The 16,632-nt window shown below is 44.8% G+C and overlaps 1 protein-coding gene across 1 annotated transcript in view; it reads left to right on the plus strand.

Moving 5' to 3' along the window:
- Positions 1-821: 821 nt before the first annotated feature.
- Positions 822-16,632, plus strand: part of bcl2l1 (BCL2 like 1) — a 28,365-nt gene continuing 12,554 nt past the window's right edge. The window contains exons 1-2 of the mRNA XM_041946386.1: positions 822-942; positions 4,357-5,116. Of these exons, the coding sequence (XP_041802320.1) occupies positions 4,562-5,116 (555 nt within the window). The 5' untranslated portion in view covers positions 822-942; positions 4,357-4,561. The remainder of the gene's footprint in view (positions 943-4,356; positions 5,117-16,632) is intronic.

Genomic DNA, 16,632 nt, shown 5'->3' on the forward strand with positions numbered 1-16,632 from the left:
TACTAATGATAACTGCTGCAGTCACGGTTTTCCAGTTCCAGGGCTGTGGCAGTGAACATCCTGGCTTATCCAGGCTACTGAACAGAATGGAGCCATCATTAATGTTATTAGTTGCACTTGTGCCTTTCCTGCAAGACAAAATGTATTTGGGCAAGGGTCCTAAAGCCAGCTTTATGATGATGCTAGAAATGAACCTGCGTTCTGTAACCATAAGTCTGCCTCACTGAGCCTCGTGTGTTTAAAGTAACTCATTTGGTTCTAAGTTAATTTAGTTGTGACATATGGAAGCGTGTAAGAGGGATTTCAAGCGTTTCTATATAAAGATGTCCACAGGGTGGCACTGTGCTCAAACTGGTGATTGGCCTGAAGCGCGCTAGATTTTGGGGTAACAAAGGTTACCATGGAGACCTCTCACATCCTTTGTTTTCAAGACAAATCAAATGAACGCCATGTTATTAATACATAAACCAGTAAACAACGAGGAGTGTGACAGTTGAAGTCAACCATGAATTTACATAATTCATGTAAGTTAGGGGTCCGACCCCCAACAAACATTAACTGGCTCACTCCTAGCCAGTTAGCGCTAACGTTAGCCAGGTAACAGTTACCGTTAACATTAGCTGGGAATCCCTTCCTGCTAGCCGGCCCAGCTAGCCCTCATATAAAGTCAGGGAGTGACTCACAAATACCAAGCTCCGCTGAAAAGAACATTTTATCCCTAATGCATTTGTTGCAGACTCCAAGCTGAATGAACGCTGTCATCTATCTGGCGTGAGGTTACGTCGATACGTAGCTGTGGGCGGATCGATGGTTGAGCCAGTAGCTGGCTAAGTAATTTCCGTCGGCGTTAGCCAGACAGGCTAGCAATGACGGATAGGATTATTCCTGCTGGGGTCTGGATTGTGAGGCAGCAGTCATGATTTTATGGAGACCATCCCACAAGTAAGAGTTTCTGGTCAGTCTGCGAATGTAATTCCAAAGACTGTGGTTGTTGTGTTGGCGAAATTATGGGAGAAAGGATGGCAGAGAGGGTGGATTTTCCTGTCTGAATCCACCTATACTTAGGAGGAGGTCGACACATTTGGAAGAAGAATGCGTAGCTATCATTTTGTTTCCTGCTAGCTAGCCAAATCTTACTATGTTTAATGCAAAGCAAACTTGTAAACTGCAGTAAATGTTTTTTGCCACTATAAATACACCTTTGTAGGTGTACAGTTGACGAATGTGCGACCATACTAGCACCGAAATATGTCAGTGACAGCCATCTTCAGTACCCTATATGTTCTGTGGCGTTAGCTGTTTATAGTAGCGTTCGTACAGGCGGAGCTGTGTCTGCCTGTAAAGCTTTGCTAAAGAATCCGTTTTGAAATGCTTATCGTGTATGTGGTGAAGCCTATTTAGAGCTGGAGCAGAGGGTGGTGTCGCATTTTTATGCGTTGTGATTAAAGGTCTTTTGCCCAGTGTGCTGCCTTCAGGGGCTCCTATAAAACCCGGTCATCCGTTAGCAAATTCAATTTGTGAAGTGTGCTTTTGACTGGAAATATCAAAGCGTTGGTTGAATAAAGCAATAAGGAACACAGTTCAAATGATGTGCAATGACAGAACAGACAAGAAAAGTGCATCAGTCCTGTCCTTTATGTTTTAGTTTAACGTGATAAGCAAAATAACAGGTAAACTGTGTGACAAATAAAATGGGATCAAATTGTGACACAAAGAGATACAACCCGCATTAGTTATGTGCACAGGATCGAGAAATTAGTAGGCACATCGGTGTGGGTGACTGTTGTCTTCACACTGTTTGTCGGGTTACACTGTAGGATAGGAAACGCTATAATTTCGTCTCGGGTTATTTTACCAGACTGAGTTTAATCATCTGTGCAGTCCTGGATTTAAAGGCCAGCATAAGCGAGGATTCTCCACACGATCGTGATCCAGATACTCAGACATTTCCGAAGGCGTCTCGTTACGTAATAGAGGAGGGATGGGCATGCAAAGAGCGGCGGGGGCGGAGGAGGAGGAGGAGGAGGAGACGGAGATGTGCAAATATACACACTCCTTACACAGAGTGTTTCACACACTTGGATTTTGACAGTGTTTGTACAGACGGAGAGACGGACTGACTAACTGACTGACAGCTTCGGGGCGTTTTGACTGAAAGAAACGGTGAACGAGCCGAGGGTTATTCCATGTGATTTTATTCAGCACGGCTGGTAAGGCGCCAATGTTCACGTTTTACGTAGTCTTTATATCACAAAACAGCGATCGAAGTGGAAATGGGAATATATGTTTAATCTGGAGATTTACATCGAAACACAGATGGGGCTCACACGACCAACATGTGCAGCCTACAGACGCAGCTAACGCACCCAGGCTGCTTTATCTGTAAGTTACAGTCCAGACTCCACCGTAATAAACACGGACACAGCCTCCACTTTGCTTTATTTGAGTTAATATTTGAGCGACTGTCATTACAAATGTTGCGTTTAGGTGCTCCATTTCGCTGTGACTCGGTGGTATTCCTGTAGGAGCTGTGTGGTGTTTACATCGGTGCGGGGTTGTTAAAGCCCGAGCCACGTGCTGGTAGCATGGGACCATGTGGCCATTGTAAACACTGTTGCCTTGTGGGTCTTCATCTGCTGCGTCAGGCTCTTTGTGTTTCTTTGAGTGCGAATTATGACCCAATTAGTCTGCAGAAGGTATGTTTGTAAGAAGTTGAAGTTTTTGGACTTGGACGAAACTTGGTTGAAAGCGCTTGATTGGCCAGTTGCCAATAGAGACTATATCGGGCCTCCATTGTGCTGTCAGGAAGAATAGTTAACGCGTTATGTAATAATAACACTATTTGCATGGAGCTCTCCTTCCGTCTGCCTCACACACCAACTATTAGGTCCAACCACTTATCATCTTAAATGTCAATATTGTTGTCGGAAAGGTCAGGTTCCCACATGATGATCGGCTGACAGTTTGGGATCATCAGAAGGTCACGTGCCTCCCACATCTTTGGATACCTGCATACCTGCTTTGTGGCGAAATTGTGAGAGAAGGATGAGTGACAGCAGGGCATGATGGAAAGGCTTTTATCACTGGGCTCAATGCCAGAATATTTTAACACAGTGTCAGAAGGCAGATGGAGAATTGTGTTGACGGACACAGATTGCATGGAACTACTGATTAATATATACATGCTTTTTAAAAGAAAAATAATCCTTGTATTTCCAGGCCTACTTTTTCAACATTTGAATGAGGGCTGAACAGTTCTTTTCTCATTCCTTTAATCTACAGATTATTTTCGATTAGATTAGATCAGACTTTATTGATCTCACTATGGAGAAATTCACTATGATGATGATTCAGTTTTTTTTCATCCAAAATGTAAGAAGGTAGTGTAAAATGTTTCTTTTAATTTTTTAGATTTTGTTGTGTTGCTTCAATGCTAAACCACAGCATTGCTCAATCTGTCCGAAAACATGTTTGCCAATAGAGATTTCAACTCTGAGTTCAGAAAGAGTTCACTGCATTATGTACACTGGAAATTCAATGACATCGCAAGCAAAGTAGCTGAGCACCTTATAGCAACGGCAACTAGCCACTGCTATAAGGTTCTAGTAATCTTGTAGTTTATTTTGTGTGTCCGACACCTGTGTTCACACCTTCATAATGAGGCAGTGATGTCAGGCCAATGTGGATGATGTGATGTGTATTAATACATTCAAACCAACCCCAGACACTAATAATGTGAGATAATGACTCATCAGTTTTAAAGGCAGTTTTGTATGGTGATATATGGTGTTGCGGATCAGTGTGTGAGTAGCAGACAGCTGAGAGATGAGACACACACAGCACCTAGTTCAGACTGAAGGTGAGAGGTCACTGATTAGGATAAGGTGACTATGTGGACCTTCAAGCCCAGACTGTCCCTCTGATCTCTCCTCACCCCTCCTTTGTCTTTTTATACTGTGGCCATCCTCTCTCTCTCACTCTCCCACACACACACACACTCTCTCTCTCTCACTCTCCCACACACACACACACACACACACACACACTCTCTCTCTCTCTCTCTCACACATACAGGCACATACTCGCTCTAATATTGTCTCATTAATATCACTGCCATCTGTTCCATATGTAACAGCCCAATTAGAGAAATGCACTTTGACCCTACCTGTCCAAATTTAATTTGAAAGTCTGCAGCCATCCCTGCACACACCCCTTTCCTGACACACGCACGCACACACACACACACACACACACACACACACACACACACACACACACACACATATATATAATCACAGCATTCTCTGGGCCATCCAGATTTTGACCTTTCATTGTTGTTTCATTGTCTCTCCACAGGACCTGAGCTGATTTGTCAGCCTTGTGTAGGTTTGGTTTTCACCCCCCAAGTGTCCTCTGGATATCAGCTGGCCATGGTGGTCTGAACAGAGGAGACGCAGGGAGAAAGCCTGGCACAGTGTGTTCACTCTAACACAGCAAGGCTCATCCAAGAGGGGAGCAGAGACGGACCGGAGTAAAGAGGAAAAGAATATTTAAACATAAAATGTCTCAAAACAGAGAACTGGTGGTTTTCTACATAAACTATAAACTCTCCCAGAGAAACTATCCTCTCCACCACATGGGACTCATAGAGCCTCCAAACAGGACTGATGGGGGGGAAGCAGGACTGGGTGAGGAACAGCGGGTAGCGACGCACGCCAACGGGACTTTTAACGGCATGAGCCCTGGGACCCCCCCAGCGTCCCCGCTGCGGCAGCAACGGTTGCCGTCAACGACGAGCCTGGACTCGGTCAAAGAAGCCCTCCGGGACTCGGCCAACGAGTTTGAGCTGCGGTACGCCCGCGCCTTCAGCGATCTGCACAACCAGCTGCACATCACGCCGGCCACGGCCTACCAAAGCTTCGAGAACGTGATGGATGAGGTGTTCCGGGACGGAGTCAACTGGGGCCGCATAGTAGGGCTTTTTGCTTTCGGCGGGGCGCTGTGCGTCGAGTGCGTGGAGAAGGAGATGAGTCCGCTGGTGGGCAGGATCATAGAGTGGATGACAGTCTACCTGGACAACCATATTCAGCCCTGGATCCAGAGCCAAGGAGGATGGGTGAGTCTCTCAAACAGACACACAGAAGCACACAAACATACTCAGAGATGAGAAGTGCATTCAAGTGCTTGCGGTATGATCTGTTTGCTTATGTAGCCCCTTTCACAGGTAAGGTAAGCTTATGTTGCCTGACTGGAAAATTTCCATGTTGACACTTTTCCTACACACCACAGCTGGCAGTAACACTGAGCAGCAGCATATTTGAAAATGCACATTAATCCTGTCCATATTTTTCCAACTAGTGCTGGAAAATGTGTGTGGATGCTAATGGCTTCTAGCATTTTTGGTTGTATGTGCAGTTTCGGATGTGGTTCTCTGTCTCTGGTAAATACTGAAAAGACCACATTTGCTTGTTGTGTTTTGGCATGTTGTATGCATCATGTGCCTGTTTGTCAGTGGCCTGACGTCCAATGATACTGTATCATTGGTGGTGAGCTGTATCGAGCATAGTTTTTATTGGCTCATACATGTCGTAACCTATCAAATGCAGATTAGATATAATGGAAAGACCTAGAAAACATGCAGCACACGTGGTCTTAAAAAAAAAAAAACATTTGTGCTTAAAAACAGAATGTTTACGTGGTCAGCAGCTTGCTCAGCTGTTCTCTAATTGATCAGCAGCGCGGAGCTCAATGAGCTGAATCGAAGTGGGAGCTTAACAGGCTACATCAGGGCTTTGTAGCTCTCCGCAGCCTGCCTGCCTGGGGATCGAAGTTCTCCCATCACAGGGTGGGATGAAGTCCAGGGCTTTTACAGATAGCCCTTTGTTTTACTCCGGTCAGTTGATTGGCTCTGTGCTTTGCCTTTTTTTCTTCTTCCACTATCTGTCCATGACCCCCCCCCCGTCTTGTCCTCTCTTCTGTTGTGTTCTCCACCAAGGCAGCTGCATGCAGATGAAAGCTCTTAGTTTTTTTCCTGGGGTTAGCTGGAGAGTGGGCCGTCCTGGTACTGACAATCTGTGTGTGTGTGTGTGTGTGTGTGTGTGTGTGTGTGTGTGTGTGTGTGCGCGCGCACAGACATGTGCTCCAGGACAGTTAAGGTCAGCTCTTTTCCTTTGTGGCGACCATTTGATGGTATGGAGGAGAGCGAGGGGAGGGGCTGTTTATATTTTCTCCAGCTCTGTACAACGCCAGGTCGAAGGTCGATCCTATGGAAACTGACATCCCAGTGGCTGAACAGCATGCTTAAAAGAAAATCCCACTGGGCAGAAAGTGACTTTGGCCAGAAAGGGACTGCACACATAGAATGTATTTATTTATCTCCACGGTGGACTGAAACTTGTAGATAAAACAGAGGAGAGGCAGGTAGCGAGGATTAGGTTATAGAAACCTCAGGATGCGATATGTGATGGTGAAGGCTAGAGCTTTACAGCATACTGGTGTTACTTGTTCCTTTGTTAAAGGGATGCTGCAGCATCCTCCGTACCAGCTCCCAGAGGTATGCTCTCAAGAATGCAATACCACCCTTTTCCTGGTGCCGCTGTTTTTAGCCATGGTGTCATTACAAGGGATGACAGTGTGGTGTTCAGTTCACCACTTCGGTTCAGACTGAAATATCACAACAATTCTTGAATTTCTACATCATATCCCCTTCAGACCGTATACAGAGAGAAGTGGTAAGTAGCTAACTAACACTATGCAGCTGTTTATGGTGGCAGAGTGGGAGAAATCTTGCGCCGCTGTTGATGTGCAGCTTGATGACGGAGACACTGGGAACCGTGAGTGTTTATTTGCTGGGCTACATGTAGTTTTAAATGAGGAAAACCACAACTTTCTTTTAACGGCACAACGGCCAGTTCAAAACAGGACATGCCAAACTGCCGTGTGGTAGAAGGGGCATTACTGCCACACCCCAGCAGGCCGTGGTATAATTCCTCCCCTGTTGTTCACAAACTGGAGGCGCATTTGTAGTGAAAATTAGGGATGCACGATAAATGTTTTTTAAAAACCGATAACCGATAACTTTCAGCTCCTAAAGGCCGATACTGATAACCGATAACACACACATATACCTAACATCATGACATCAATACTTGGAACATTTGTCACGAATAACCAGCGAACTGTCTTCTTCGGAAACTTTGAAGAAGTCTGAACTCTGTTTTCGTAAGCACCCGTGCTGCATGCTGCATTCAAGGTGTAACGTAAATCCCCCCTGTTCCCTCGTTTGCTAGTCGTTCTTTCGGCCTTTTTAAGTTCATGTTTCTATTTTTTATGTGTAACATGTGGAAAAATACTGCGAATATAAATTCAAGTCAGCAACTACCAAAACTATGACAGAGTTAATGAGTTGTTTTCTAGCCTGAGGGGGGTATTCTTGATTTTTCCCAGTGAGATGAGTTTTTCTGATTATGCCGACGTCACTTGAACGCAGCATTCACTGCAGGCCATTCGGGTCTCATACTGAGAGCAAGGCACAGCCGTGCTGACAAAGATATATATGTTATCGGGGCTAATCGTCGTGAAATCGGATATATCGGAATGATGTCATAATTTCCTGTTATAACTATCATGCACCCCGAGTGAAAATAGCTCAGTGATGAAGAGGCTGATCTAATGGTTAAGCTGATTCCTCCTCCTGACAACTAATAAATATTTTTCACCATCACTGTCATCAACACATCTGTCATGTGTAGGTGATTCATGATCTCATGTAGTCAAAATTATCTAGGCACCCACCCACACACACACATCAAACACAAACACATTCACACATTCGTGCAGAGGTATTTTGCTCAGCATCGTTAAACTAGCGACACCAGTTAGCATGCTGTAACTGCTCTGGTCAGTGGCTTGCATGTCAGTCTAACCTAGACTTGGAGAAGTGAATGACTTCATATATCTGAAATGTTGAAGGGATCAGCATGTTGAGAGTGTCCACTTCTCCTGCCACTGGATAACATTGCCTTGAGCACATGATGCCACTTCCTTCCTCATTGTTGCCTTTGTCATAGTGTTGGGGACAGAGCATTGGCTCAATATTTGTCTCATGATAGTTGTGCATCATTTTATTTGCCACTAGAGGTTGAGCAGTAGGGAATTTTTAAAGGTTGACATGGTAAGTTTGGAGCAGGACAAAGCTGATGGTTGGTCAACCTCTACATGCAGTGGTAAATTAAAATATACAATTCTGTAGGGGGTTTACCACTGGAGTCTTATCATTCCTTCCCATCATGCTGTGCTTTCCCCTTCTTTGTCACAGTATCATTACTTTTTTGTGGTTTGTCTGTTCAAAGCACCTACACTTTCCCTGAAATGCACAAGAGTCTCTGAGTAAACCCACATGAGACTTTGTTGTCTCCCTTTCCTTCTGTCTTTTATTTCCCTCTTTCTTCCTTCCTTCCCTCCCCTGACGCCTCCTCACAGGGATGAAGCACATAGCCGTTGGCAGATGTGGGAACCTGAGTAAAGCTGTGAGGCAGGTGTGCTCTTAGTGTTAGCTGATGAAATATTAGTCTGCTCTAAGCAGCAGCAAGGTCACTCTCACTGTCTCTTTCTCCCTCTTTCTCATGATCTTGTTGTTGCTTCCCAAATTTGTAAATATTTTATGTTTGGAAGGACTGTGACAGGGAAAGTGGAAAAAGAATGTAAGAAAGTGACAGTTAGTTTTCTGTCTTGTGAAGGTTGTACAGAGGTAATCTGTGTTGGTTTAATTTCCTGATTTGAGCTCAGGGGTGTTTCCCAAGAGTTGGGACTTTACAGTTGGGACCGCAGTTTGTGGTTTTCTCATCTCCATAATCTGACACTTTGCATTTGCAAGCTAAAACCTTATTTAGGAAGCAGTAATTTCTTAATAATACTGCCAAGACCATTTTTGCACTTTGTGTCATACATGGTAGGAAAATCAGTGTCTTTGGGTTTTGGCTTTGTGTTTTGCTAAGTTAAACAAAAATGGATAAAATAAGAAATTAATATTAAATATAAATTAAGAATATTAGATATTAAATTAAATAAATAAATTAAGTAAAGTAATGAATCTGTCAGCTTCGGCTCTGTGAAATTATAAGGGACATTTTTCAATATGACATTTCATAGACAAAATCACATTTTCCTGTAGATTTTCTGTACATAAACACAAAGAAAAAGTGTGGCAGCTTGGTGGGATAGTGGGGGTGACAGTTAAATACTGAAAAGTGCTAGGTGTTTTGCACTACAGAGCCAGCCTTGCCGTCATAAAAACTGATAAAGCCTCAGCCTAAATGATCCCGCCGGAGCTTATTTTGGAGCCTCCTCTGTCCAGAATGCTGAGATATTTGATGGGAGATAAATACGCTCAGCCAGATTCCCCCTCCGCAGCCTGTGCTTTTAAAAGAAGCGCGGGAGTAAAGCCATATATTGTCAGATAATAAACCTTGGCAGACAGCAGAGGTAGAGACACTGCCATCGACCTAATAATGCTGTTTCCAGCAGAGCCGGCGATGGCAGTGATTACTCAGTGGAGATTAAGCCGCCTGAGGGTGGGGGTACAGGGTTATTACCAATTATAGATGAATAATATCTCGACCTGCTACTGGCGGAAACAATGTTTTTTTTTTTCCCTCTGACAGACTAATAAAAGCTAAACTCATTAGAAGAACCACACTGCCACGGTCTGGGGAAGCTTGGCTGGAGCTGGACGGGGATGTTGGGTCGGGGGGTTGTTCCAGTGCAGAAGCAGAGACCATTATCCCAGTTGTGCTGGCTGCTTTGTGCTGTTGACGGTCTTGGTAAGGTCAAGGAAAAGTTAACTACAAGAAAAATGTCCTCGAGCAGTGAAAGTCTAAAGCGGTGAAAGCGTAGGTTTTTTCATCACTCCTGCTGCTTACGGCTGTATGTGGAACATGTTATGCGATTTTCAGCATGAGCACTTAAATGAAAAGTCTGCTGATATTCTATATTTTTTCTTATAGTCAAAAAACCCATCAAAATGCCAACTCTAATGAATGCACTGCATCCACTAACAAGTACTGTTTGTGTATCCAAGCCTGATGTATGTCATCCCTCAGTGCCACAGAGCTCCATTGTTGGAAATACAAGAGCACCAAGTGTGTATTTCCGCAGCGAAAGAGTCCCCAACAAATACCACTTACTTCTTTTTAAGTGAAGTTGCTGATCCTTTTTTAAAAAAATACAGCTATATATATTCAAGGACTCACTTCTGCTGTAGGAACCAATGGGCTGTGGTCTCAGAGCCACAGGCAGGCTAGGGAAGTCCAAATGTATTGAGAGATGTTGTTTTAGCCTGCGACGCATCGACAATAACACAGATGTACAATATTAAACCATCAACAGCATGTTTATCTAGATGTGGGATTATGAATGTACCGTGAAATGGGTTACACTCTGAGGCTGTAGTTTAAGGTTTAAGTCCACTGACTTGTTTTGACAACGGAAACACCTGAGCTTCCTTTGTGCCATTCTCCTTAGGAGACTTGCTCTCTCTCTCTCTCTCTCTCTCTCTCTCTGTCTCCCCCCCCCCCCCCCCCCCCCCCCCCCTCTGTGTAATTAACATGCACATAGGATAGGCAGTTAAGATCCACTGTGTCGTCTGTCAGACTCTCCTACCAGAGAAGAGCAGGAAATGTCACCCTTGGGACCTATCCAGCCCGCCTCTCTCTCTCTCTTTCTCTTTCTCTCTCTCTTTCGGTCTCTCTCACCATCACCCCCCACCCTTCATCTTCTACATGTCTCTCCCCCTGCTTCTCTCCTGTGTCCTCCCATCTCCTCTACGAACGCTCCTCCCCCTGCCGCTGATCGATTTTTGTCCCTTATTTTTCTATCTGTACCTCCTCCCCCTCCTCCTCGATTCATCATTTTGAGCTCCTTTATGTCCCCCCTTGTCTGCCCATCCTTTCCTTTCCCTCCTTTTTCATTCCTTTCCTTCTCATTTCTACATCCCTCTATCTCTCATCTACCCTACCAGCTACAGTGGCAAAACACCTTACAGAGAAGACATGCTGCCACACGCCCCATCAATCTTGCCATAAACCCTGTGTAACCACGTTCCAGTGCTTTTTCCCATGTTTGTCAGTTTTGTTTATCAAAAACACACACGCACACACTCACACACACCGGCCATAACATCATCATCATCACTGCTATCGATTTCCACTGACTTGATCCCCGCTCACTACCCCCACACCCCCACTCCCACCTGTCCTGCTGCCACCATCCCTTCATCTTTCCCTTCATCCCTCTTTTACTCCCTCCATCTCATCCTCCTCGTTTTCCCTTACTTGCTAACAGCTCACATGTGGCTAATTAGGAGAGATGTGTTTTTCTGGATTTGTTGTAAGGATAGTGTTTTGCTAAGCAAGCGAAGTTTCCATGAACTGATTGTGTGTTTGTTCGTAATGGCACACGTGGCACAGGTTGTTGTTGTCTCATACATTTTATTGTATGGTGGAGCGCTGCAGAAGGGAGGGGACGGCGCCAAATCAGACTGGTCATGTGACTATCTCAAACAAAGGACCTGTGGCCACATACACACGCACAGGAATTTGCTCTGCTGGCTTTTTAGTTGTACCCACAGGTGTGTTGTCGCTTCGCAGACAAAGCCATCGCTGATCAAAAAGCGTCTTTGTCAGTATGTCATTCTTCAACTTTGTGACACGTATAGGATCCATACGCACAGACAACTCCCGTAAACCCTTTTTGCATTGGATCAATGGCAGACACTTTTGTTCGAGCGCCGTCAATAACCGCCTCTTTGTGGTGGGTTGGTCTATGCAGATTGATCTGTGAATGTTTTTGTATGAATGTAGCTGCTCAGCCATGGATGTGTCTATTGTTTTTGTATGCGTGCGCGTCAGCTCACGCTGTAGTTCACGATCTGTGGGATCCGACATGTGTATTGTGTGCGTGTGTGTTTGTAGTCAATGGCGTGTGTCAGAGCCACAGCTTGAAAATGGCAGCGAACAGATTGTTTCATTCAGTTGCCTTCAGCTCCATGACAAGAACATCAGGGACATGCCACATGATTTTAGGTGTGTGTTGGTTGTGTTTATGTGAGTGCATGAAAACGTGTGTCCGACATGTTTAGAGACTCCTGTTTGCCTTAAAGGAGAGGCTCTTGGCTACACCGTTCTCATGTGGTTGCAGGGGGCAGCCTCTTGCTCACGTTTGAGGAAATTAGGGCTGTACCATTCCTGCAGGATCATCCCGTCTGCCTTTTGCTCTATTTTAGATCCGAGAAACTGGTGCAAAGGACATTAGAACCAGGGTGACACACAGCAAAACTTCAGATGTGGATGAGCTTGAAATTTGAAAATTTGTAATCACTTTATTGTGACAGTTAATACTGAAAAGCTGTATTAGTTATTTTAGCTCATGAAACAAGCAGTCTGGCAGTCAGTACATCAATAACCACTCACCTCATCATTTCTATAGCAAGTAATGGTAGGGCAGGCCTTTAGACAACAACTGTGTGTGTGTGTGTGTGTGCGTGTGTGTGTGTGTGTGTGTGTGTGTGTGTGTGTGTGTGTGTGTGTTTAAAGCTTCTGTCAGAACATCAGTTGGTCATGTGAAAGATAAGACCTGTAGTCCTGACAATCTCTAATGATTACTTTTGCAGCATTTAGACTGCATCGGAGTCCCTCTCTGTTTCGCCTTTCTCTCATTTAGAAACACACACACTGGTGTCACAGCGGCGAGCCGTCCGTATGTTCCATATCCAGACGCTGTTTATGTATACAGGACAGACATCCAGCTGTGTAATAGATGAGCGCGTGTGTCTATACTGCCAGCACACTGCAGAGCGTGGAGCTATTAGAGCGACTTTGCCAGACATTAGACTTGCACTGTGGTGCACCATTGTTTACTGCTCCCCATTGGAAGTCGCTGGCAACGTGAGGCAGACAAGGGCAGAGAGAGGCAGATGCAGATGGCGTGGAAGGCAAACAGAGAGGAAGACGGGGCTAGTGACTCAGCTAGATGAGAGTGCAGCACGTGGGTTAATAGGTAGCATGCATGCATGTAGTTTGTGTTTCTATACGTGTAGCTTACATGTTGCAGGAACAGAACAACTGGATGTTTGTGGAGCAGAGCGAAGACGCTGCATTTGGTTGCCTACGTGCTGCTCCAGTTCTCCGAGGCTTAGTGGTGAAATCAGGTCACGAGCATGTCTTTCCCCCTCCTTCCATCTTCCTCTCCATACTCCCCTCTCCTTCTGTCTGCTTGGCCCCTCGTTCTCTACCTCTCCAGCACCCCATCCCTACCCTTCCTCCGGCGGCATATTCTCTTCTCTTTTATCCATCTTCTGTCTTCATGCAGCTGAGTGCAAAGCCTAAGCATCTGCCCGCATCCCTCTCCTCTCTGATTGCATTTCATCCCTCTCATCCTTCTCTCTCTATCTGTCTCTCCCCTCTCTGTTTCTCTCTCTATGCTCATATCTGTGATCAGATTATGAGGCATATCATGGGATTAGTGAGTCTCATGGCATGTATTAAAGTGGGAGAGCTGAGGGATGGATAGCGAGGGTTGATGAGTATTTCATGGTAATGTGGCACCCACTCTCATATAGCACGAGGACAAAATGATGATAAAGAGCATCAAGGCCATCATCGTTATATTCATCACAGGCTTGTTTGAATGGCCGAGGGGGTAAAGCAATAAAGACAAAAGATGCCTTCAGTAGCTCTGCAATAAGAAACAGGAGATAATAGACAGAGAGAACAAAAACAGACTTGTGAAGGGCCTATAGATACTCATCTGTGCTAGAGTGATTCTGGGGAATCGCTGTCTTTTCATGTTGTTGAACTTTTTGACAATGTACAGTAAGTGATGGGTAGTTTCAAGGAAATGTGTCAGTGAGCCCCACTGCTGCCACTTGCTCCCCTTTCCGCATACTTTTCTCCTCATGGGTTTCCCGCTTTCCAGTTTCCCGTCGTTTTCGTCAGCCTTTTTTTCCCCCCTGCAGCCTGCTTCACCCTTGTTCTTTTGTTCTAGTTTCCTCTCATTTTTCTTTCTTATTTTGTCTCACTCCCTGCCTCTCTTTGTGTCTTTTTTCGTTCAGTCTCAGTGTCATTGTTTCCTCTTTTAATTCCTGTTTCTGTGCCTTCCAAACAGATGGCAGGTCTTAGGGTCATGGTGAGGTGTCAGGGTGGGGTAATGGCCTATGGAGTGGAGGGTTGTCCATTCATTTCCTTCAGCCACCTCTCTCTGTTCTCCATCTCTGTCTGAACACGCTCCTAAACATGAGCTCTGTCCTGACGTACACACGGTCCTGAGTCCTTGGCCTTCCCACTGTGCTTCAGCTGTGTGTGTGTGTGTGTGTGTGTGGGGTTTTGTAAAGAAAGACAGCCCCCAGAGTCGGGCAGGGAACAGATTGGAGTCTGAGCCTCCATGTCCTGACTCATTAATCTCCTCTTTAATTCATGGTCTCACCACCGGCTCACCATGTGCACACACACACACACACACACACACACACACACACACACACACACACACACACACAGAAACACAGATCCAACTCCAAAGTCCAAAAAGAGACGAAAGACAACATAGACACGTTGATGCTGGCAGTGTCACCACTAAGGGCAGGTTTAATGATTCAATTTCCTCATTTTGTTTTCTTCTAGCTTTGAAATGGACCATCACACTTCAAACCAGTTATGTTGTCCCCCATTCCACCCCCCCAGCGCCAGTATTGATCTCATACCTCAGGCTGCAGTGATCTAACCAATAACGTTAAAGGATAACTTTTGTTTTTTACAACCTGGACCTTATTTGTAGCATTAAATACGACCATTTACTCACCCAGACAACTTTGGTGGCATTTGGAGTCGTTTTGAAGAAATTAGCCCCAGAGGAGCGGCGCGTATATCCGTATAATGCGAGTACTCGGGGCATCCATGCGCAGCCTCTATAAACGCATAATCTGTGGCGAAACTCGTTCATATTCCAATATTTTGGTATGACATGCTGGTGCTATTCCCCTCTGAGCCCGTGGTGGCTAATTTCTTCAAAACGACTCCAAATGCCACCAAAGTTGTCTGGGTGAGTAAATGGTCGTATTTAATGCTAGAAATAAGGTCCAGGTTGCAAAAAACGAAAGTTATCCCTTAAGTCAACAGGAGTGTGAACTAGCTCAGTGACTGATGGCAGTAATTTCCCATGCATGTTCCTGTTGTGCTGTGAATCTGCTCATCCTCGTTCCCGGGACTAATTGGAGCAAATTTTGAAAATCCTGCTTTTTCTATACGGGACACACAGAAGAGCAATAAAGAAAGGCTGACTAGTTATTATCACACCGCTGTCTCTCAAACCCGACCACTTGACTCTGAACTTGTTTCAAAGCTGTGACAGTTGGGTCCTTTTATGCGTAGAGCTGCTGCCTGTCAGCTGGTTGATTAAATGTCATGTTTTCTTATTCCTAGCAGCGCATCAGAAGAATAACTAGAGGGGAACCACAGCCAATGCAAAAACAACCCTATTGCTACGTATGAAACATGCTGTGTGAAATATGCACATTTTAAGCAACACGATTCGAATGGATGCGCTCTTCTTCAGGCATCAGCAATATCTCTTTTCATATTTTCATCTTTTTGGCTGTTAGTTTGAGCAGTCTGTCTTTTGGAATTGGATTCTCATTTATCTTGTATTTTGCCTCAACCTTTCCCTTCTTAATATAATCCAGCATCTGCTCTTGTCACTTGCTGAAGTAGGATCTGTAAACCAGAGATCCTCAACTACATTTGTCCGAAGTAGTCAAATAAAAAAAATGTACTCGGGCAAATTAGCCTATTATTGTTTAATGTTTTCGCTTTCTTCCAAAATTGTTATTTTTGTTAGTCTGGATCTGTGTTTAGACTTCTGAAAAATGGAAAATCAATATGACAAATAGATACTTAATGAGAAAATGCTGTTGCACCTTCACCAAGGAGGCAGTCAGTGCTCGAAACAAAATCCACAGTTCAACTACAAGTGAATGAGTCCTTATCTCAACCAGAAACTCCTCTTCAGGAATCCAGGAAGCACACATCAAGGCCAGAGAATCAGTACAACAGTTGGCCATTGTAAATAAACCCAAGCGACTCTTCTTGCGTTGTGGTCAGGATGAAAAATGGGTGGAAGTCTTTGAGGAGGAGCAGGACCAGATGGAACTCGTGAAGATGATGAGGACATTGATAAGGAAGAAGGAACAGGCACTCACATTGTTACGCAACCACCAGCACACAGTTCTAGTAGTAATAGTGAATACAGAAATTATAATCACATGATGCTGACGACAGTGTTGATAATGATGAGGGTTATAAGGTTATGCTGCACTTTAACTGTTACATCATTATGTTTCATGATACTGAACCAAACTGTGTTGAGACTGATATAAGGGCAGCCCCCGTCAAGGACGTGGACTTCACCGGAGGTGTAGCTTGTGGTGTTCAGGTTTGTCTCATCAGGCCTGAGAATCGTTCCTCATGCTTAAAGTCCTTGAACTAGTTTTGGGCAAACTCCCAGTGTTAAGTCATCGGCCTTTTATGAAGACATGACTTCTGTCTGGCCTCGCTGTCATAAAGGGCTGGTTGACAGAGTGCT

Source organism: Chelmon rostratus, chromosome 10 (assembly GCF_017976325.1).
Source record: "Chelmon rostratus isolate fCheRos1 chromosome 10, fCheRos1.pri, whole genome shotgun sequence".
Classification (NCBI taxonomy): Eukaryota; Metazoa; Chordata; class Actinopteri; order Chaetodontiformes; family Chaetodontidae; genus Chelmon; species Chelmon rostratus.